This window comes from Halichoerus grypus, chromosome 2, assembly GCF_964656455.1.
Source record: "Halichoerus grypus chromosome 2, mHalGry1.hap1.1, whole genome shotgun sequence".
NCBI classification, from domain to species: domain Eukaryota; kingdom Metazoa; phylum Chordata; class Mammalia; order Carnivora; family Phocidae; genus Halichoerus; species Halichoerus grypus.
In genome coordinates this window covers 33774887-33796404 of record NC_135713.1, presented here as the reverse complement: position 1 = coordinate 33796404, position 21518 = coordinate 33774887, and the positions used below count along the sequence as shown (strand labels likewise).

The 21518-nt window shown below is 41.8% G+C and overlaps 1 protein-coding gene across 3 annotated transcripts; it reads left to right on the top strand.

The window, feature by feature from the left end:
• Positions 1–20: 20 nt before the first annotated feature.
• Positions 21–19929, top strand: HMGCS1 (3-hydroxy-3-methylglutaryl-CoA synthase 1). 3 transcript variants are annotated; one of them, XM_036067217.2, is made up of 11 exons: positions 23–176; positions 5842–5902; positions 10804–11261; positions 11571–11696; positions 12229–12393; positions 13494–13659; positions 14464–14634; positions 15323–15429; positions 16468–16593; positions 16821–16984; positions 18144–19929. In XM_036067217.2, exons 3-11 carry the CDS (start codon positions 10814–10816, stop codon positions 18231–18233), a joined length of 1563 nt encoding a protein of 520 aa, XP_035923110.2. In that variant the 5' UTR covers positions 23–176; positions 5842–5902; positions 10804–10813; the 3' UTR covers positions 18234–19929. The 3 variants fall into 3 exon arrangements, with proteins under 3 accessions (XP_035923112.2, XP_035923110.2, XP_077922823.1); XM_078066697.1 differs by lacking the exon at positions 23–176 and adding an exon at positions 3388–3909; XM_036067219.2 differs by lacking the exon at positions 5842–5902 and having other exon boundaries at positions 21–176.
• The last annotated feature ends 1589 nt before the right edge of the window (positions 19930–21518 follow it).

Sequence of the window (21518 nt, the reverse complement as noted above, 5' to 3'; positions counted from 1 at the left end):
ACTACTCTGCGGGCTGCGATTGGCTGCTGGAACCCCTGTCCAGCCTCCCACCGACTCCCGGCCGTGCCGGAGTCGGGTGGGTCGGCAGCTATAAAGCTGGTGGCGGAGGGGAGGCGCCGCGTATTGGCCTTTCGTGGCTCACTCCCTTTCCACGGCCACCGCCCGGTCACATTTGGGTGAGTGCCCCACGAGGGGGAGAGCTGGGCTGCTGCGGCGCCGGGCTGGGTGAAGGCCGGGCGGAGGCGGTGTCCTTGACTAGGCCCGAAGGAGCTGCAGCTCCGTCCGGGTGGGGCGGACGCATGGACCCGGCCCGGGAGAATGGGGGCGCCGCGAACAGGGCCGTGCGGGGCCTCCCCTGCCAGGGGCCTGGGGCCGACTGCGGCGGGTTTGACGAGGGGCTGGGGAGTGGCGGCGGGGAGAAGGCGAAAGGGCGTTGAGGGCTAGGGTTCAAATGACATAGTCAGCCAGGGGCTGGAGGTGCCAGGGACGTGGCTGTGATCTCCTTGAGGGGGTTGGGGCTGGGGAGGCGCATCAGGAGGGGATGAGGAAGGAGCTGGGCTGCCTGGGCGTTCCCAGAGCTTTGGGTTAAGGGTGGACGCCGAGGGATGGGGAAGATCACGCCTAAATAGATGGAGGCTTGTAGGTTGGCAGGGGGTGTGTCCCTTTGCAGCCACATCTAGAGAGTTGCTGGGAGAAAGGGAAGTGGGCAAGCATAACTTTTCTTCCCCAGCTCAGGTGCAAGAAAGCATCAAAACCGTGATTTAACCTGGCTGAATACTTGGGCTGTTGACTGCTTCAGTCGGCTTGCTTCATAGCTCACAAATTCCTGCCTCCCACCTTCCTGCCTCCATATATTTTATGCCCATATTAAGGAAAAAATGGGTTTCCTTGGTGTTCTGAAATCCCGTACCCCTCCCTCCTGCTAAGAGCTTCAGGGCCAGCCTGACCTGATATGATGTAATGGGCAGGCACCCAGAGGGCCTTCACACAGTGGGGTTTGGGGTTAAGCCAAGTATAAGGTGTCTTTGAAAAACGGGTGTCCTTCTTTGACCAGTGGTAGAGAAAAGGATTACTCTCATCTACCCTGAAGGAGGGATTTGGACAACAGGTAATGAGGTTGTCTCTGCTTGTCATGTTTGCCCTGTGGCCTTGGCCTTAGGCCATCCCAGGCTTCTTTGACTGCCCACCTCTGCCGCAGCTCCTTTCAGCTGCTGGTGTTCTTGTCAGCCTGCTGCAGTAGGATGATGTGCTCTGGCTGCTGCTGAGTACCATTTGCTCCATCACACTGATGAACTGTGAAAAACAATGGCAGGATAAAGGACGAAATTAAGACAAATGGAAGTGTTCATATAGTTAACAGGTTTTTCCTTCCGATATGGAGTTTGGACTTCCATTGTGCAGATTCTGTTAGAGAGCAGATTGAAAGTCCTTAACATGGATCTGTCCAAATGGTTCTTTGTATCTTGAGACCTCTAAGCAGTTTGTGTTCTTTATTTGAGCAAAACTTTGTTTTTTAAAATTTCAGTTATATTTGTAAGGGTAAGGAGGGCAGGGATAGCGTATTTTATGGGAGAGGAGAAAGACTTTATTTTCTTGGTGTGTAACCTTTGTAGGTCTCTTTCTCCTAAATTTGTAGGTTTGCCCTTTATTCAGTTCTAGTTTAATCAGTAACCCCAGGTCTTAGGAAGAGGTTTCCAATGGGGAGAAATTATGGGATATTTTGTTTGGGACCATAGAAGGCCACGTCATCTGCTGGCTATTTCTGAGCCTTGCTTTTGATTTTGTTTTCTTCTTACAGATTCCTCCAGAGTGCTTTTACATCTTTCTCTTAACTGTGGGATGGACTTTAAGATATTTTTTTAAGATTTTATTTATTTCAGAGAGAGAGAGAGAGAGCACGAATGGGGTGAGGGGCAGAGGGAGAAGCAGGCTCTCTGCTGAGCAGGGAGCCCGATGCCGGGCTCGATCCAGGGACTCTGGGGTCATGACCTGAGCCGGAGGCAGACGCTCAACCGACTGAACCACCCAGGCGCCCCAGACTTTAAGATTTGTTGATTGAGATTTTAGATAGCTATTTCCTCAGTGCCCTAGAATTATTTAAAACCATAAAGCAGTGGAACTGAATGAGGGGAGATACAGTTGAGGTTCTGGTTTGAGGAATTTGATGGGCTATGTATCAGAATCTATAGTTTCATGTGGAAAAGAACAGAGGCTTATAATTTTATGTTGGGTTACTAACAAACCAAATATCATAGAAGGGTGTGATTTTTATTTTTAAGATTTATTTATTTATTTTAGAGAGAGAGTGGGGGGTGGGCAGAAGGAGAGGGAGCGAGAATCTCAAGCAGACTCCTCTGCCGAGCATGGAGCCCTCAGTGGGGCTTGATCTCACAACCCTGAGATCATGACCTGAGCAGAAACCAAGAGTCAGACACTTAACCAACTGAGCCACCCAGGCATCCTGCGTGATATTTTATGTCTCTCAAGATGGTGGTACAGATTCAGAAGGTTGAAAAACGTGTTACCCAATCTAATGAGAGGATAGTAGGACTCAACTCAAATCTGTTCTTTCTGAGACTTCTTGATATGTGGTGATGCTCACTTGCTGTCTGTCAGCTGAGTGTAGTTAGAGCAGTAGAGGAGAAGCTAATTTTTCAAAGTCTTCATCTTTGCAAGTCTTGTGATTGGGGATGTGTGCCTATGGGAATGATGGTAAGAACAGCAAATGTTGTCTTACTCCATTTGGATCCCTTACATTTTTCGGTAGAAAGCCAATTTGCTTAAACACTTTCTGGGCACTGTTTGGTGCAGCAGCTCATTTAAAAAGTGATAGCAAAAAGAACTTACTAATGAGGGCTGCTACAAGTACTCGAATCTAAAAGATTTGTCTTCTGTGATAACTCCAAATTCGGCCCCTCAAAAAAATGGCAGTTGAATGCCCGTTACTCCAAGATCTCAAAGGGATTTCAAAAGAATCAAAATACAGCCCCTCTCCCAGCAGAAGTCTAGGAATCAAGTGTGGCTAGGAAGACTGCCCATAACTAGTTTTCGTTGAGAGTAGACTATGAGGACTTTGTGTGAATGACTTATACCTGCTGTAGAAGTGCGGGGCCCTGATTAGAAACTTGAGGAAACCTTGGAAGAGGTAGCTTAGAACAGGCCCTTGAAGTAGGAGTTGAATTTATAAGCAGCCCGGGAACTCTGGGGAGAGCCAGGAATGTCTGTTTTTTACTGAGAGAACTAGACCGGAGTGTGCGGGCATGGGCAAAGCCTTACCAGTAGTTGTGCTTGCTTGTTCCTAAGGAGGAAAGGTTGCCAGCTTTTCCTCATTAAAAAGGATGTCCCGGATTTCTCTCCTGTTAGAGAGAAAAAGATCAGCAGGCAACTGCTTCTGGTTTACCATGTACCTAAAGGTGTGCTGGATGCACTTCTCGGACTACTTGTTTGAATCAAGGCTGAGGAGGGATCCAGAAGAAGGAATTCAGAACTCTGGGTCAACCCCAGGAGAAAGCATCATTGCCTGAACCTGGCTGGTTGGGCCCAGCAGTCTCCGCATTCTTCAGTGTTTATCTTTGCCAAACCAGGAATCCCATACTGTGGCTCTGGAGGCTCGGGAGGCTCCGGACATGCTTTGTGGTCACCTGCCCAGCCACTTGCGCTTCCTTACCTGCTTCCTGCCCTGGCCCGCTGCCCTGCATCCAGTGCTCTGAAAAGACCTGTTAGAAAGAAGCGGATGCCCTGGGGGAGACTGTGGCAGTGCTCTTTCAGTCAGGGTAGAGAACCCTCCCAGCAGTTGCAGAAGAGGAGGGAAAGCCTCACCGCTTTCTAATGGACTGTTTCCGAGAGTGGCATTTACCGCCTCCATTTCCATCCCTGGTCTCCAGGCCTCTCTTTCTCCTGAGAGCTTAAGTATGCAGCAGTCTTCTGTGAATCTTCTTTTCTTCGGTTTCTTTCTTTGCTCTAATGTCCTCCTCTCTCTCTCTCCTCCTCTTGGCCCCTCCTCTCTTCCCCATCCTATCTATACCCTCCTCCCCTCCTCTTCTCTTGGCCCGGCTCTCTCCACCTAAACTCTCCCCAGTTGAAATGATCAAAATTGAAAGAGGGAATATTGGCAGTTTGGGAGAAATTTCCTTGATGAAAATAGCGTCAAACGCATATACATACATGGTTTCAAGAAGAAATATTACTAAGTTATTTAGTCTCACCATGGAGGGGGAATCATGTTTTCCCCTCACCAGTGAGAGCCAGTCTCTGTGGTCTACTTAATTTGCAAGTTACAAAAGCGTAATTTGAGATAATAAAGAACAAAATAAAGGTTATTTTCTCAAAATATATGTATAATTCTGTAATCAAAGAGGTTTCTTGGAATGTAGAAGTCTTTATCTTTTCCTACAAAACTCAGGGTTTATTTATTTGGGGGGCAGGGTAAACTTAATGAAGTAAAAGGAACTAAATCTGTAAAGAGCTCTTAAATGATCTAATCATGTAAAAGAAAGCTTACTAAATTATTTACTAAAAGTAATTCAGAGTACTGAATGTAGTCTCTGGTTAATCAGGCAAGGGCAGAAGCTAAATTTGCCAGCAGTTAAGTAGAGAGCAAAGGTAATTGTGTTTTCATAAAGCATAGAAACTGTTGTCTCAAGTAACAATCCTTCAGAACAGATGGACTGAAGAAAATGCTTCAGTGTCACCTTCCCTTTTTATTTCCACATAATTTAAATGATGCGAAAGCTTAATGCTCTTTTTTTTTTTTTTTAAAGATTTTATTAATTTGACAGAGACACAGCGAGAGAGGGAACACAAGCAGGGGGAGCGGGAGAGGGAGAAGCAGGCCTCCTGCTGAGCAGGGAGCCTGATGTGGGGCTGGATCCCAGGACTCTGGGATCATGACCTGAGCCGAAGGCAGACGCTTAACGACTGAGCCACCCAAGAGCCCCGCTTAATGCTCTTTTATCTTGATATCACATGCTTATCTTTTTAATACAAGCACTGTAGGGAAAATCACTTTTAAAAGGTTGGGGAGGGTGGAGGTGGACATGTTGAAAAGTAGGAGCATAAGATTTAAATAAATGAAGGTAATTAGGTCTTGCTACAGAGATATGTGTTTTGTTGAAAAATACTAAGAACTAGAATAATGATGTATTGGTACTTTATATTACAAAGTGTAATTCACATATTTTATCTTCTCAACCATTTGGGAGGGCAGTTTAACTACATTTTATAGATGAGAAAACTGAAGCTCATAGAGGCACACATTGCTAAAGCCACAAACTCCTAAGGGTAGAGCAAACTTTCTTTTTTTTTAAGATTTTATTTATTTAAGAGAAAGAGAGCATGAGTGGGGGCAAGGGGGCAGAGGGAGAAGCAGACTCCCCGCTGAGGACCCCGGGGATCATGGCCTGAGCTGAAGGAAGGCAGACACTTCACGGACTGAGCCACCCAGGCGCCCCTAGAGCAAACTCTTGAATGTGGGAGTCTCATTACTCCAGAGCTTGCTATTTATTTATATTCCTTTCCTTTAATTCTTAATAATTCAAATTTAGTAAAGACAACTAATAACTCCCCTAGCATCACCGTTGGTTTCAAGCCTGAATCAGTGATATGAACCTCGCATGTCAGTTCATTATCAGGACTGAACCTACCACTCTAAACACTCATGAACTAGGGGGGAAAAGTTTTATAAGCTTTAAGTACCATTTTTCTAAGCAAAATAAAATTCTGTTCTATGCAATGTAATGGGAAAAAGAAATGTTTATTTTAACTTATTTTGAATTGGAGTCATTATTTGAATTTGTGCGGTGATTTATGACTTTAAAAGAAGTTCTTATTTGAAATTCCTAGTGCCTGAAGGAGGAAACAGAGTGACAGACCTGGAGACTGCAGTTCTTTATTCCTCACACAGGTATGGCATCCTGTCATGCTGCTAAAGAAAGCCTTCCTCTCTAATGGAAGGGGGAAATTTAATTTTTATCCCAGGGCAAATAACCACTTGTGTGCCCCACACATTCTTAAAACCCATTACAGAGTTATGTTAGTTATTAAATATTAGTTAATGCCCTAGTGCTTTGGGAGACTGTCCAGTGTTGTGATTATTAGACTAATGTTTGAAATCTAGAAACTAATTTTTTAACCTTTTTAAAGATAAAATTTTAAAAGAAAATTTACACATTTTATTATAAATACGGAGTCCCCATTATCCTTCTTAGATTTTTTTTTTTTTATTGTGGATACAATGCTCTGAAAAATAGTGAAGTACCTTTTTAATCAGCAAAAAGTTATACAGGTAATTTTTTAAACTGTCAGATTTTTAAACTATATTCTATTTAGAAATTTTTTGTGATATTTAGTGAATTGACTAGAATACCCCATTGTGTATGGAGTTAACACCATAATGTGAACATCTCAGATCTTCAGCTGGCCTTTTTCTTATTGAATCTGGTCTACTTCAGAGAGCATTTGAGAGGACAGCGTAAGAGCATACACTTAATAGGATGGTTAAAAGTAGAGATTACAGATCACAAACTATATCAAACTTTTTGTTGTTTGAAATGCCATGGAAACAATTACTTCCCTGTATTAATTTTCCATTCTTGTCCTACTTAATCTTACTCCTCCTTAATTTCAACCAAAAGCTAACTATTTCAAATTGGACAGCTTTTTATCAGGAATATAATGAGAACATCTTGGGCGTCAAAACCCCTCCGAGAATGAGCAATATTGACCGAATTAGAAAATGTAAAAATTTTTTCCACACTAAGATCAGAGTCATGATTCACTTTCAGCTTGATGTATGTGGGTTAGTTAAGCTACGTTTTTCCCCCAAATGAAATAAGGCACTTATTTAACCTCTCCGAGGTTTAAGCGTAACAGAGTTATGCCTTATTTCTTAAGTACAATAATATAAGAACTGATCAGAGCTAGTCAGATTATGGTAAATATGGATTAATTCTGGAATCAAAGCCTTGCATTGCGGCTTTTAATAAACTGGTTTATATGTTCAGGAAGATTGTATATACTTGTCCATTTTATTTCCAAAAGCATTGCAAGCTGCTGGGCAAGGCAGAGAAAATCACACTGTCCTCAGTGTGTTTAGAGCAGTTTGAAGAGTGGAAAGAGTCCAAAGTGATAACCTTGTGGGAAAGGCTGGGAAGGTGCCTAATCCTCCTGCTTCTGGTTTGGCGACTTAGAGGGTAGCATATAGGAGGGGTTCCTCCTATAAGGACATGGACTGGTCTTTGGTTTTGAACACTAGTTGTAGAGCTCTTTTCTATGGATTATGCAGAGGACTTAATCTTGTTTTACTATAAAATTAGAATCTGCCTGGTGACATTTTAGTTCCTTTGTCTTTATTTCAACTCCGGTGTAGCACAGTTTAGATTATCATAAGCAGATAGGTTTTTGTGGAAGACGGGAAAGGGTAGAACAGAGTAAAGAGGTGGTTCTCTGTTCGCTTAGCTGTTATGACAGTGAGCCTGTGACGTCATTAAACGGCTGAGGCTAGAAATCTTCCTCCTTTTCCTGGCTTCTAGTCAATCACAATTTCTGCCAGTTTTTTGCTTGCATAGTTTTTGAAGCTGTTCCTTCTTCACCCCTCATGTAGTAATTGCTCTAGTACATGACCTGTCTTATCTGGACTGCGCGGTCTGCCCCCTCACCCAAATCCGTTCTCCACACGGCTCCGGTGGTTGTGCAGAACGGTGACTCTCAAGCTTTTTTGGCTATGACCCTCAGTAAGAAATATACTTTATATTGCAGCCTAGGATATGTCTGAATAATCGAAACATTTTTCATGGAAGAATTCTTAAAGTTACTGTGTGCCGTGCAATTTGTTGTTTTCTGTTCTTTTCTACTACGTTTTAAAAGGTGTTGTTCGCCATCCACTAAATTGATTCCGGAGTTGGAAAAACATTGACCCACACACGAATATGACCCTGTTAACTCCTGTCTGAAACCCTTGATGGCTTCTTTTTGTCTTCATGATGACTTCGAAGCCCCCTGACAGCAGCATACCAGAGCCGTTATAACCCGACTCGGGTCTAGTTCTCTTGACCTACTGCTTGCCTGCTCTACTCACTGGGCCTCACATTTCACTTCAGGAAATCAGTAAAACTTTTCATAGCTCTTTGTACTCTGCCCTTTTGTACGTTGTCCACCCTGTTGACAATCTCCTACCGCTGTTCGCTTCTGCAGAGCTTTACTGATAACTCCTTACTCATTCTGAAGACTCAAGGCAGCACCAAGAAGCCTCTCTTCCCACTGCTCCCCTTTCCTCCAGGCTGGGTTAGGTGGTTCTCATAACATAATGTGACTGTCTCTGTTGTTTCACTTGTTTATTATTAGGTGTTTGTATCCTACACATGGAGATGGTGACTATTTGAAAAGGGAAGGGTTATCTCCTATGAAGCTTATCCCAAATGTTTGGCATGTAACATGTTGTCATTGTTTGAATAAATGAAAAAACATATAAATTCTTATATTTAGTAGGAAGATTCAGTGGTATCCCTTGGGACCTTTAACTTAGATTTTGTGATTATATTTCTAGGTGCTTATTTTTTAGGTTTTAATATACTTACAACTTTTTAAAAAATATTTATTTGTCAGAGAGAGAGGGAGAGAGCACAAGCAGGGGGAGTGGCAGGCAGAGGGAGAAGCAGGCTCCCCGCTGAGCAGGGAGCCCGATACGGGACTCGATCCCAGGACCCTGGGATCGTGACCTGAGCTGAAGGTAGACGCCTAACCGACTGAGCCACCCAGGCATCCCAATACACTTATAACTTGATGACCTATGGGCTAAGGGTAGATTACATGATTTAAAAATAACCTCTCTGCTTTAGATGTTCTCTCAAGATTTCAATAATTAACAACTCACCAAGGCAGTAGTCTGTAATTTCATTATACCTAATACTATCCCAGAGTTTGCACAAATGACATAAATATAGGATTTGACTTTTCATTTTTAGGAGTCAAAGTAGTAGTTGGTAAATGCTAAAGAACGTTGGTGAACCAGTAGGACCCAGGTAATTCTCATAAGCCAAGACCTTTAGGTGAATGAAGACCTGAAATTTTGTCATGGAAGGTGCACCTTCCAATTAATGTGATGCCTAAAAAGGAAATTGAGTTGTAGAAGTTTAAATGGGGAAACAAATTCTTTCTCTAAAACTAATAGGCTGTGCCATTCTTCAAAGCCTGACACCTAGGTATTTCGGACTCCTACGCTAGCTGGGTTCTGGGTAGACTGCCCACGGAAGTACTCAAGGGAGAGAGAAGATGGGAAGATGAGGCCGGCTTGTTTTTGTCAGTGGCGACAGCGGGAAGGGCAGGGGGAGGCGGGTCGAGGCTCGAGCTCCGCAGCAGAGGTGCTCGTCCTAGTAGCTCTGGCAGCGTCAGTAGGAGTGTGAGCTCTTGGGATCTAAATAACCACCTTCCCCCTTGACTCCTCTGGCCCTGCCAACAAGTTTGTAACCAGTTCCCTGTATTAAATCCTCCCGTTTGAAATATCTAGAATGACTTCTCTTTTCCTGATGAATACAGTCTCTAAAGAAATTGAGGAGGCTCTGATAGGTTATGTGACTTGCCCATACGCACACAGCAATGCTCTTGAGTGGCACATTTATTTTACTGTTAGTAAATAAATCTAGATACTACTGAAAGTATTTACAGTGTGGCAACAGTCTTTTTTAGTGCCCTTTTTAAAAAAGAGAGGGGTGGTTTTAAGAAGTGTTACCTAGATGCCACACAAATAATATGTGGATTACCAGTTTTCAAATGTGAATCAGAGTTTGGTTTTTTTCCCTGATTTAGAAGCTAAGTGATACCTTGTGGTTCTACGATCATTTATTGCCTATAGACTAGCTGTAGAAAGTATAGGATATTGGCATATGACCCTGTGATGAGTCCTAGAACTTACTTTTGCTTAAAATTTTCATCATTTGGGTTGTGGGGGGCTTCTTTATAATAACAGGGGCTTGTAGAGATTTACTTGGTAGACTTCTGTAGTGTGGCTTTTCTACTTGCTGAAATTGTTTAGATCATTGAAGAATGCAATATATTTCTGATGAATAACTGACTGGCCAATTTAAATGTTCTTGGGTGGCCAGGAATAGATCAGGTACTTGAATTCTGATTTGTGGACCATATTACTAAATTGTCATTGTATTTTATCTTGTAGTTTTTTACAATAGAAGAATCTTATTTGAGTTTTCTTTACCTTTAATAATCCTGTCTTAAATCTAAAGAGACCTAGGTGGGGTTTTGTTTGTTTGTTTGTTTTAAAAGATTTTATTTTTAAGTACTCTCTCCACCCAATGTGGGCTTGAACTCAAAACCGTGAGATCGAGTGTCACATGTTCCACTGACTGAGCCAGCCAGGCGCCCCTGAAGAGGTCTAGTTTTTAAAAAGTGCAAATCTTTTTAACAGACAGTAATTTTAAATAGTAGTATTGCATTCATACTGTAATTGCTGCTTTCACATATTAAAATTGCCCCTAATATAGTCAGTGGTATTGTAATAGCATTATATGGTGACAGATGGTAGCTACACTTAAACCGTGAGCATAGCATAATGCATGGAGTTGTCAAATAAAATATGTTGGACACCTGAAACTAATGTAACATTGTGTGTCAACTGTACTTCGATTAAGAAAAATAATAATAAAATCAAATCACCCTAAATAAAATATACTAAACTTAGAAACTAAATTAACGTTTCAGGCTGTAGTTGAACTTTTAATGTTGATTTCTCAAGTTTGACAATCTGGAATTTATAACCTAAAACAGTGTTTTCTTCTGTTTTTCTTTCTAAAGCTCTTTCACCATGCCTGGGTCACTTCCTTTGAATGCAGAAGCCTGCTGGCCAAAAGATGTGGGAATTGTTGCCCTTGAGATCTATTTTCCTTCTCAATATGTTGATCAAGCAGAGTTGGAAAAATACGATGGTGTAGATGCTGGAAAGTATACTATTGGCTTGGGCCAGGCCAAGATGGGCTTCTGCACAGATAGAGAAGATATCAACTCTCTTTGCCTGACTGTGGTTCAGAATCTTATGGAGAGACATAGCCTTTCGTATGATTGCATTGGGCGTTTAGAAGTTGGAACAGAGACAATCATCGACAAATCAAAGTCCGTGAAGACTAATTTGATGCAGCTCTTTGAGGAGTCTGGGAACACAGACGTAGAAGGCATAGACACAACGAATGCGTGCTATGGAGGCACGGCGGCTGTCTTCAACGCTGTTAATTGGATTGAGTCCAGTTCTTGGGATGGTATGTTACATGTTATTCCAAAGAAACTCTCCAGGATACGTAGGCCCAAATGACCTTTCAGTGAATGCCCCATGCACACTTACCAGGGAGGCTTGTTCGAGTATGGTCAGAAATGTAGCTCTTTCAACTTAACCTGAATCATAAACTGGTTATCTTTATCACGTAGGACAAAATTATAAAAATTTAGAATTTTTTTTGCTTTGCCAAAGATGGGAAAGCATATTCTAGGAAAATAGAAGACTTCAGTGTATATGTATGATACTTCTAGCGGTGATCGCCTTCTTGTGTATTAACAAAAATCTTTTTCAGGACGGTATGCGCTGGTAGTTGCGGGAGACATTGCTGTATATGCCACAGGAAATGCTAGACCTACAGGTGGAGTGGGAGCTGTTGCTCTGCTGATTGGGCCAAATGCTCCTTTAATTTTTGACCGAGGTGAGTGTTTGGGAGAGCATTTCTTTTTTTTACTAGCAAGGTATGCTGAGAAAGTTGAAAATACAACCAGAAGCTAGTACTTACTGAGTGTTCATTAAGTGCCCGCACTACCTGCTCAGTGGTTTATATGTGCTCTAGCGGGTTTGGTCTTTATAGCAATTTTATGAGGTAAGTAATGCCATTCTCCTCTTACAGAGCAGTAAAATGGGTTTGAGCAATAAAGAGTAACTTGCCCACAGTCACTCATCAGTGACAAGTTTAATTTGTTTTCAGTTCAGTAGAGTAATTGTGATCTCCCAGTTAGAGATAGGAAACTTGCATAAAATGTTGTGTATCAAAGGAGTCTTAGGCCTGTCCTGGATACTGTTAGGTTTCATTTCAATTACATGTCGGTTTCACCTTGTGATTTCCATGCTGCAAATGGCAAGAGTTGACTAGAGAGTTTAGGAAAGTCCCTAGATAATGCAATCAGCTGACTAACACAGTCATCAAGGAGCAGAAATAATGTCATCTTCCTTTTTCGTTCTAATAGGACTTCGTGGGACACATATGCAACACGCCTATGACTTTTACAAGCCTGATATGCTTTCGGAATATCCTATAGTGGATGGGAAACTCTCCATACAGTGCTACCTCAGTGCGCTAGACCGCTGCTATTCCGTCTACCGCAAGAAGATCCGTGCCCAGTGGCAGAAGGGTGGGTTTCATCCATGTGCCTTGGTTTGGGTATCTGTTGAGGGGGCAGTGTGGTGTGCTGAGTGTCTTTAGTGAGATGATGCTTTGTGGGCATCCTTCATTAGTGTCCTTGAACTATTTCTTCCTCACCCACCAGATTGCATTTCCCCACAGATTCGGGGAATGTGTAATTTAGGGATACAAGGAAGCTTTGGAAATGAGGTATATCTATGCAAAAACGCTTATTTAGACTTACCCCCAGTTAAAAAAAAAAAAATCAAAACTAGGGTAAAAGAAAGTAACTTGAATCATTTTCATCTTCGAGGGAGGTACTTTTACAAGGCTTTAGTTTGCAGCTGTGATAAATAAATTACTGAAGTGACCCCTTTCCTCCCACAGGTTGTTTGCATTTGACCTGTGAATTCATACTTGCTTTTCCAGTATCCTCATTAATCTCTGTCTTTAACCCTGAAGAAGTTCTTAAGATACTCAAAAGGACAGCATTTGAATTAGTGCCATTAAAACACACAGTATCATACAAATTAGGCTTTTTCCATAGACCAACTTTGCTTTATAGAGGTTGTAAGAGAGGGTTAAAAAAAGTAGTGAATAATGTAATAAGATTCACAGTGGCCCTGGAGAAGAAGCATTCTTGCAGTGTGTAAAATGTCATACTGTTTGCCAGTATTGAACAGGATAGTGATTTTCTAACGTTATTAGGCCCCACAGTGAGAAGGACACTCTACCTTGTCTGTGCGTGCTCAACTCACCCAAAAATATCATGAAATCACTTAGCATGCCACAACTTAATGCAGTTTGCTATCTTCTACCCTATTCTATTTCATTTAAAAGAATATCCTAAGGTTTAAAAAAAAAAAAAAAACTGGCCCCAACCCACTAACTGAATTACAGACTCTTAAGACTCTGAAGTTTGAAAACAGTGATATTCTATCCCTGGATGTCTTTTTGATATGCATTTTAAGCCCTAGAGATATTTCATTATACAGTATATTTTTGGTTGCTGTTTAAAGATAGAAGAACATCCTAGCCTTGTTCTAAAATCAGACTTCAAAAGTTAGTGTTTTAAATGAATTTCATAATTTCTTTGGTTTTCTCTTTCAGAGGGAAATGATAAAGATTTTACCTTGAATGATTTTGGTTTCATGATCTTCCACTCGCCCTACTGTAAGCTGGTTCAGAAATCTCTAGCTCGGATGTTGCTGAATGACTTCCTTAACGACCAGAACAGAGATAAAAATAGTATCTATAGTGGCCTGGAAGCCTTTGGGTAAGAGAAGTTTATTAGGATTTTTTTTTCTTCTCTGTGTGAATATTTTATCCATCTGTTAAACTGTTCTTTTTATAGACATGAACACTTTAAAAGAATCTTAAAAGTCTTCAAGTCTAAGCATTTATGTCATCAGTGAAGAAACAGTCCCAGAGAGGTGGAAGCATATCTCCATGAATTCTTTAGTCATTTCTACTCATATTTTCGGATTTCGTCCTTTTCGATCTGTTCCCGTTGTCACCATGATAGTAGAGCCCCATGAGTGCCTGGGTGTATTTCCTACGACAGCCTCTGAAATCTCTCCTGCCTCTCTAGCCCCTGTGCCCCATCCCATCCTGCAGCCGCCAAACTGAAGTCGGCTTTCCTGCTTCTTCCACATTTCCCCACTTGTAAGGCTCCCTAACGCGCCATGCCTGTTAAACTCATTCTGTCCCTTCTACATCTAGTAAAATTCTACTCAACTTTTTAAGACTCGGCTCCTGCAATATCCTGACTTTTGTAACGAAATAGACATTATGATGGACTTGAAATAGTAGTGTATTCTGTTTGCTGACAACAGAGCTTTTGTGAGTTTATTGACCCATGAGAATGCAGTTGTCTTAACTTGATAAAAAGCTTTGACAAAAAGGACCATATGTGTGCAACTGTTACATCTTCCCTGACAATCAGCATATTGCTACTTGGCTTTTAATAAATAGGCAAACCGAATCGTACACGCAGATTAGAATATTAGTTACATCGGCTAGTATAATAAAAATGTAGTCTTTGAACATTGTAAGATGGCCTTTTTTCTAAATCTTTCAGGGATGTTAAATTGGAAGATACCTACTTTGATAGAGATGTGGAAAAAGCATTTATGAAGGCTAGTTCTGAACTCTTTAATCAGAAAACAAAGGCATCTTTGCTTGTGTCAAATCAGAATGGAAATATGTACACATCGTCTGTGTACGGCTCCCTCGCTTCTGTTCTAGCACAGTAAGTACATAGTTCCTCTGCCTCCTCTCATCGGGGGCTGTTAGGTTTTGAACACCAAAGCTGGTGGCAGGCATGTTGGTGGCAGGTCACGGGGTGACATTTTATTTCCAGGTTCTGTAGCCTGCTGTCCATTGACTTAAAGGATGAGTGGGACAAGGCTACAGTTACCCCTGAGTACTTGAGTTCATGCTGGCTTTCCTGGCTGCTCTTTTCATGGTCGTCGTCTTCTTGACCTGCAGTTGAGCTGTAAATCCCTAGTTGACAAAGTAACTTATTTTATGGCGTAGTAACTTTCATGAGCCCCATCATTCCCAAAGAGACAGAAACTCTTGTTTTCAATCTCCTTATTGTAAAGCTTCAGGTCAGCTTCCTAAGGCTACAGGATGAATTTTTACTCCCAACTTCTGTCTTCCCACACATTATAGTTTTGGATCAGTGAGACTTTTTATTGTTCTTTATTTTTATTTACTTATTTGTAAAGATTTTATTTATTTATCTGAGAGAGAGAGTGTGCGTGCGTGCACACAAGCTGGGGGAGGGGCAGGCTCCCTGTGGAGCAGGGAGCCCCATGCGGGGCCCGATCCCGCGACCCCGGGACCATGACCTGAGCCGAAGGCAGACGCCTAATGACTGAGCCCCCGGGCGCCCATCGGTGAGGCTGTTTCGTAGCTCTTCTTCCCCTACACAGGCACTCACCTCTGCAGCTGGCAGGAAAGAGGATTGGCGTGTTCTCTTATGGTTCTGGTTTGGCTGCCACCCTGTACTCCCTTAAAGTCACGCAAGACGCCACACCAGGTAAATGCTGACTCTTCCAGCCGGAACGTGTTGGGAACACTCCATGCTGAGTGCTAAGGCCTTCTCAGGGGAGCACTGGATTCCGTCCCTTAGAGCGTTACATTTGTGTCTTCATCACTTCTTTCAACACAGCCAGATTTTTACTCTGGACTCTTAAGAATCTGCCTTAACCGGGTAAATGGCAGGATTTTGTCCGAGTCAGGATCTCTTCTTTCCTTTTTTCCAAGTCAGAAAAAAATATATAATGAACTTAAAAAATCTTTTGATGGCATTATGTTTGACTTTTCCTTCTTCAGCAAGTAACTTTAATTTTTACCTTTTATCTCGTTCGTAAAGCATTTATAACCAGGGGGATGATGCAGGCAGGGAAAGGGAATGTGTCTGTCTAATGCAGGCAGCTGTGGAGTCTGATCATATGAGTGAGTAATACCAAATCTTTCCTTGTTGGTTTGGTTTTATACAAGATACCTAATTTTTATAGATTTACGGTCCTGACTTACATTCCTGAGCAGAAAGGAGCAAAAACATGGAGAAAAACTGATGAAACACTTGGCATTACATGAAAACTGTGTCATGGATTGACTGTAGACAAGTTATTTATAGTTTCAAATGCCATCTATTTCCTAATTAGTCTACTGGCTGACACTGAACAGATGTCTAGTCAGAGATCATAGGAAGCTACGCCAAACAGATACCATTTTTTCTTTCGACTAAATAGTATCTGGTAGCTCTATAAGAAATGACAAGTTGTCTTTCCGTTTGGCAGCATCCTGTTCAGGTTTTGGGGTATGCTACTTTTGTCTTTTTCTCTTTTTTTCTTTTAGAGAGAGTGTGAGGGGGTGTGGGGAGGGGGATAGAGAGAGAGGGGGAGAGAGAATCCTAAGCAGGATCCACACCCAGTGCAGAGCCCGATGCGGGGCTCAGTCTCATGAACCCTGAGATCATGACCTGAGCCTGAGTCAAGAGTCAGACACTTAACTGACTGAGCCACCCGATGCCCCTACTTTTGTCTTTTAATATTGGGATTTACTCTTTTAGGGTCTGCTCTTGATAAAATAACAGCAAGTTTATGTGATCTTAAATCAAGACTTGACTCAAGAACTTGTGTGGCACCAGATGTCTTTGCTGAAAACATGAAGCTCAGAGAGGACACTCATCACTTGGGTAAAAATATTAAATTTTGTTTAAATATATAGGTATACACCCAAAGCCTATTGGAGGGTGCTAATAACCTGAAACATGTTATATATAAGATAAGGGTATTTAGGCTTTATTCAGTACTAATCTGATGTCAGTGAAAATTGTGGGGAAATAGGTAACTTCTTACCTCTAGTTTTACGGGTGACTTGTATATCATAACTGATTTTTCATGTTCTCTGCCTTTCCTTTAGTCAACTATATTCCCCAAAGTTCAGTAGATTCGCTCTTCGAAGGAACATGGTACCTAGTCAGAGTGGATGAGAAGCACAGGAGGACCTATGCCCGGCGCCCCTCTCCCAGTGACGGCACGCTGGGGGAAGGAGTAGGACTTGTCCATTCAAGTACAGCCACTGAGGTAGGTAAAGCGCGTCGTGTTTGCTCTTGGCCTCTTGACAGGGTAAGAAATTTCCATCCCCAGATCTCAGGGCTTAGGGGACCTGAGACTGAGCCACTTAAAGGAATGTCTATAAAGCAGAGTCCTTCAGAGCAAGGGATCTGGCACTGGATTCCCGCTGTGCCATTTTCTAAGTCTAATTTCTTAAATTACTAGCATTTTTAAAACTTTTTAAAAAAAGTTTTTTATTTATTTAATTGCCAGAGAGAGACACAGCGAGAGAGGGAACACAGGCAGGGGGAGTGGGAGAGGGAGAAGCAAGCTTCCCGCCGAGCAGGGAGCCCGATGTGGGGCTCGATCCCAGGACCCCAGGATCACAACCCAAGCCGAAGGCAGATGCTTAACGACTGAGCCACCCAGGCACCCCAGATTACTAGCATTTTTAAAACGTGCAGTAAATACTAGGTTCTGTTAATAATACCAACATTTAAAGGAAGACTGGTGTAGAGAGAAGGCCCGTCATGCCTGGGTGAGGGCAGAATTTGGAGGCTCTGATCTCTTCTCAGGCCATTGTCAAATCTGTCTACAGATTGTCAAGAAGTAACACTAATAGCAGTAATTTGAATTCCTGTTATATGCTAGGAACTTTATTTACATTTTCTAATTTAATCCTTACAAAATCCATCTTGAGGTAAATGATACTATCTCCATTTTAGAGACAAAGCTGCAAGGAATTAAATGGCTTGCCAAGGATCATGGCCACAATTCAACCTGAAAACTTTATAACCCCGAAGTTGTTTATTTTATCTGCTCAGCACAGATTTGATGAATGCATGGTCTTGCTTCTTGCTATTACACCAATTAGGTAGCTAGGCAGGCCACCAGAGTCAGAGCTGGGGATGCGAGAGTAACAAGGAGAATACCGTGTACGGTGGCTCTCTGTGGCCTTCTCTCCCTTGCTCTGTATTTGTATAATAACTTCATTAGAAAGTAAAGAATAGCTACTTAGTTCCTTCCACGAAAAGCTCTAGAGAATATACATTTAGCATAAACCTCTGCAAAATTGTCCTTTCTCAGTTTTTTGACTAGAACTTGGCGCCAGGACTCTTTAAAAAGAAACAAAAAACCAACAAACAAAAAAAACTTCAAGAGTCAACAACTTTGTTTCCTTTGATTTTAGCATATTCCAAGTCCTGCCAAGAAAGTGCCAAGACTCCCTGCCACGGCAGCAGAACCCGAAGCGGCTGTCATTAGTAATGGGGAGCATTGAGATACTTCCGTGCGGTGGAAGACTTCAGTGTGGGTTGGGTTGGGGGGTGTACGGGAACAGTTCTGGGAATGTGGGATGTCTGGGGACAGTTGTAAAGGATTACATGTTGCGTGACTTTTTATGTGACTGACATGGAGCCTGGAAAACTATCGTGTTCTTGGGAAAGTCTCTTTGCTCAATTTGCTAACGTGCTTCCTCTTGTGGTCTAGCCAATGCTTAATGTCCGGGAATGTTTAAGGGCTCTGTAAACTTCATACCTCTCTGGCCATTTGTATGCATGAAGCTTAGTTTTTCAATGTGCTTTGATGAATCGTGTGCTTCAGGCAAAGAAAGCAGAGATACTAGTCTCCAATTTTAATTTTTTTAAACACGAAAGAATTTTGTACTTTGAACAAACAAGCTTACTGAAAGTACCTCTGGTTTTTGAAAAAAAGTTTCTAGTTTAGGAAACGTAGTCTTAAAATGTGATATGCACAAACCCTGTTTAAAAATGGCAAGACAAACATGCTCTTTTTCTATAATTTATAAATTCTGAAGGGGGAGAGAGATGGGATGGTAGCACTGGTTCTGGAAGCTGTAATGTTGTTCCAACTCCAGGCCGGCAGTGGCGAGTTATTGCCATGAGCTCTGTGAACAGAGAGATGCTAGCATTGAGCAGGCGTCTGGTACAGACAACGGGGCACGTCGGGAAGCTACAGACGTAGCTCTGGTTCACTCCGGAATCATTGGTTCAAGGTGGAGAGGTCAGTGGAGCGGTGTATGAGGAAGTTGGTGCAAGCCTTCTTTGCACCTTAGTTTGAAGAATAAATAAAACACTTTCCTGGCTGCTTTTTAAAATTTTAAAGCAAAATGGAAGGATGGGGCGCAGGGCATTGTTAGGTTACCTCTGATGCTCCAGTGTTATAAATTCAACTTAAAGACTGACAGCCTAAATTCATGGTGTAAGTATTCTTTTTCCTTTCTTTTCTCTTTTTTTGGGGGTATCTTTTCAATGAACATTAAAAAGTACAACCCAAGTTTTATATAGTATGACCAGCCAAAAAAAGTACTCCATTTCAAGGTCTGGAAGTAGGATTTATAAAGCATTTTTTTTTTTTCAGACTGTCACCTTAAAAAAAACAACAAAAACTATCACATGGGATGAATAAGCCGACTGGTTAGACAGTTTTGTAGATTTTCTTGGTGCTGATCTATGACATGAGCCTTATAGATTGTAAAATAGAGATAGTTGGAACTAATGTACAGAACTAAATTTTTTAAACTTTATTTGCTGTTAAATTCTGTGAAGTTTCAGTTATCTAAAACTTACACAAATATGAACTGTAATGTTTCAGACTGCAAGGTAATATGTAATGTAGTGTTTGTAAAATACTCTTGTCTGATATTAACTAGTGGTATTGTGATTTGTACAGTCATAATTTGTTAAAATGACTTCATTTTAACATCCACTGATGTAGATTAATAATGTAAGTTCACATTTAAAGATTAATGGGGAAATGGTGCATGTAATACTTTCACAAGTATTGGGAGTTTGGTATGTTTTGAAAAGAGTAATTTAACTTTTGGGTGTCAGGAAATGGGTTTTTCTCAAAGTCCATTGCCGGCAATGGGCAAGCCTGGTAATATTGGCACAGCATTAACTGTACACCTTATTAACAGTGAGGTGAATAACTTTGAATAAAGTTTTAGAGAAATATTTCAGATATTTGCGTATTCTTTTCCCCTCCTGAACTAACAGTTTAGGCAAGAAATCAGCTAATATGCTATTTTTAAATGTGGGTGTTTGTTTCATTTCTATTCATTCACTCACTAATTTATTCATTCACCTTTTTTGGAAGATTTTATTTATTTATTTGACAGAGAGAGCACAAGCAGGGGGAGCAGCAGGTAGAGAGAGAGGGAGAACCAGACTCCCTGCTGAGCAGGGAGCCTGACGTGGGGCTCGATCCCAGGACCCTGGGATCATGACCTGAGCTAAAGGCAGATGCTTAACTGACTGAGCCACCCAGATGCCTCTATTTATCATTTAACAGACATTTGAAAACCTGATATAAGCAAGATACTCTGAATTAAAGAGTTAAAAGATATATGGTCTTGGCTTCAAGGAGCTATTCATCTAGTATAAAAGAATTTGTACTGATAACTTATTATTCTTACACTTCAAACAAAGACATTAACTCCCAAATTGGGTAGCAAACGTGTAAACTTTGCCGTAAGTATTTATGAAGAGAATTACTATGTTTTCCTAAAAACAACCTAAGATTTAGGGTTGCCAAGTAAAGATTAAAAGCAAATTTAACAGCCCATATAGAATGGCCTACTATCAGCAAGAGCCTCTGACCTAAGAGCCACATGTTTTGTTTTAAGATTTATTTATTTTAGACAGCATGAGCAGGGGAGAGGCAGAGGGAGAGGGAGACTCTCAAGCAGAATCCCCACTGAGCATGGAGCCTGACGTGGGGGCTTGATCCCATGACCCTGAGATCATGACCTGAGCCGAGATCAAGAGCTGGACACTCACCCAGCTGAACCATGCAGGCGCCCCTAAGAGCCACACGTTGCTGGTGCTTACAGGGGTTTTATAGAGAGTTTTTGCAGTGGCAGTTAACACTGGACTAGGTCACCTCTAAGAGCCTATCCACTCTCAGGATTGTATGAATTAGAAATTAACCCAGACTATTTTCTAGCCCTGTTCAGCTCATATCATCATGTCATGTGTAGACTCAACACTTAGTGGTAATTTCTTTTATTTTCTGGGCCAGTCTATCCTTCTGGGTCATTTAGAAAATGGGCTAGTGTTATTTCTCTAAGGTCACTTTTGCAAATTCTTCCATCCTAATTAATGTGCTTTAGGAGTTCTATCCTTCCCTCTGCTTGTTGGAATTTTGTGCTTTCTCTATTTGGGCACTTAACTTTTGTTTTTAACCTTCTGGGTTTTTGTTTTTATGAGCACTAATGAGTAAGTTTAAGATTAACAGGAGATAAAACTCAGATGCAAACAGCTACTTTTGATCTTCCTGTGACTCAGTTGAAACACTTCCTTTTTTTTTTTAGATTTTTAAAAAAATTTTTATTTGACAGAGAGAGATAGCGAGAGCAGGAACACGAGCAGGGGGAGTGGGAGAGGGAGAAGCAGGCTTCCCAGCGAGCAGCAAGCCCGATGCGGGGCTCCATCCCAGGACCCTGGGACCATGACCTGAGCCGAAGGCAGACGCTTAACGACTGAGCCACCCAGGCCTCCTGGTTGAAACACCTCATGTCTGCTATTTGAAATGTCCTGAAAAA

Excerpts from the sequence above, each read along its gene's own strand:
- HMGCS1 (XM_078066697.1), top strand. Across the intron at positions 11,262-11,570 it reads TGAGTCCAGTTCTTGGGATG|GACGGTATGCGCTGGTAGTT; the intron begins GTATGTTACATG and ends AATCTTTTTCAG. Across the intron at positions 15,430-16,467 it reads CACGCAAGACGCCACACCAG|GGTCTGCTCTTGATAAAATA; the intron begins GTAAATGCTGAC and ends TTACTCTTTTAG.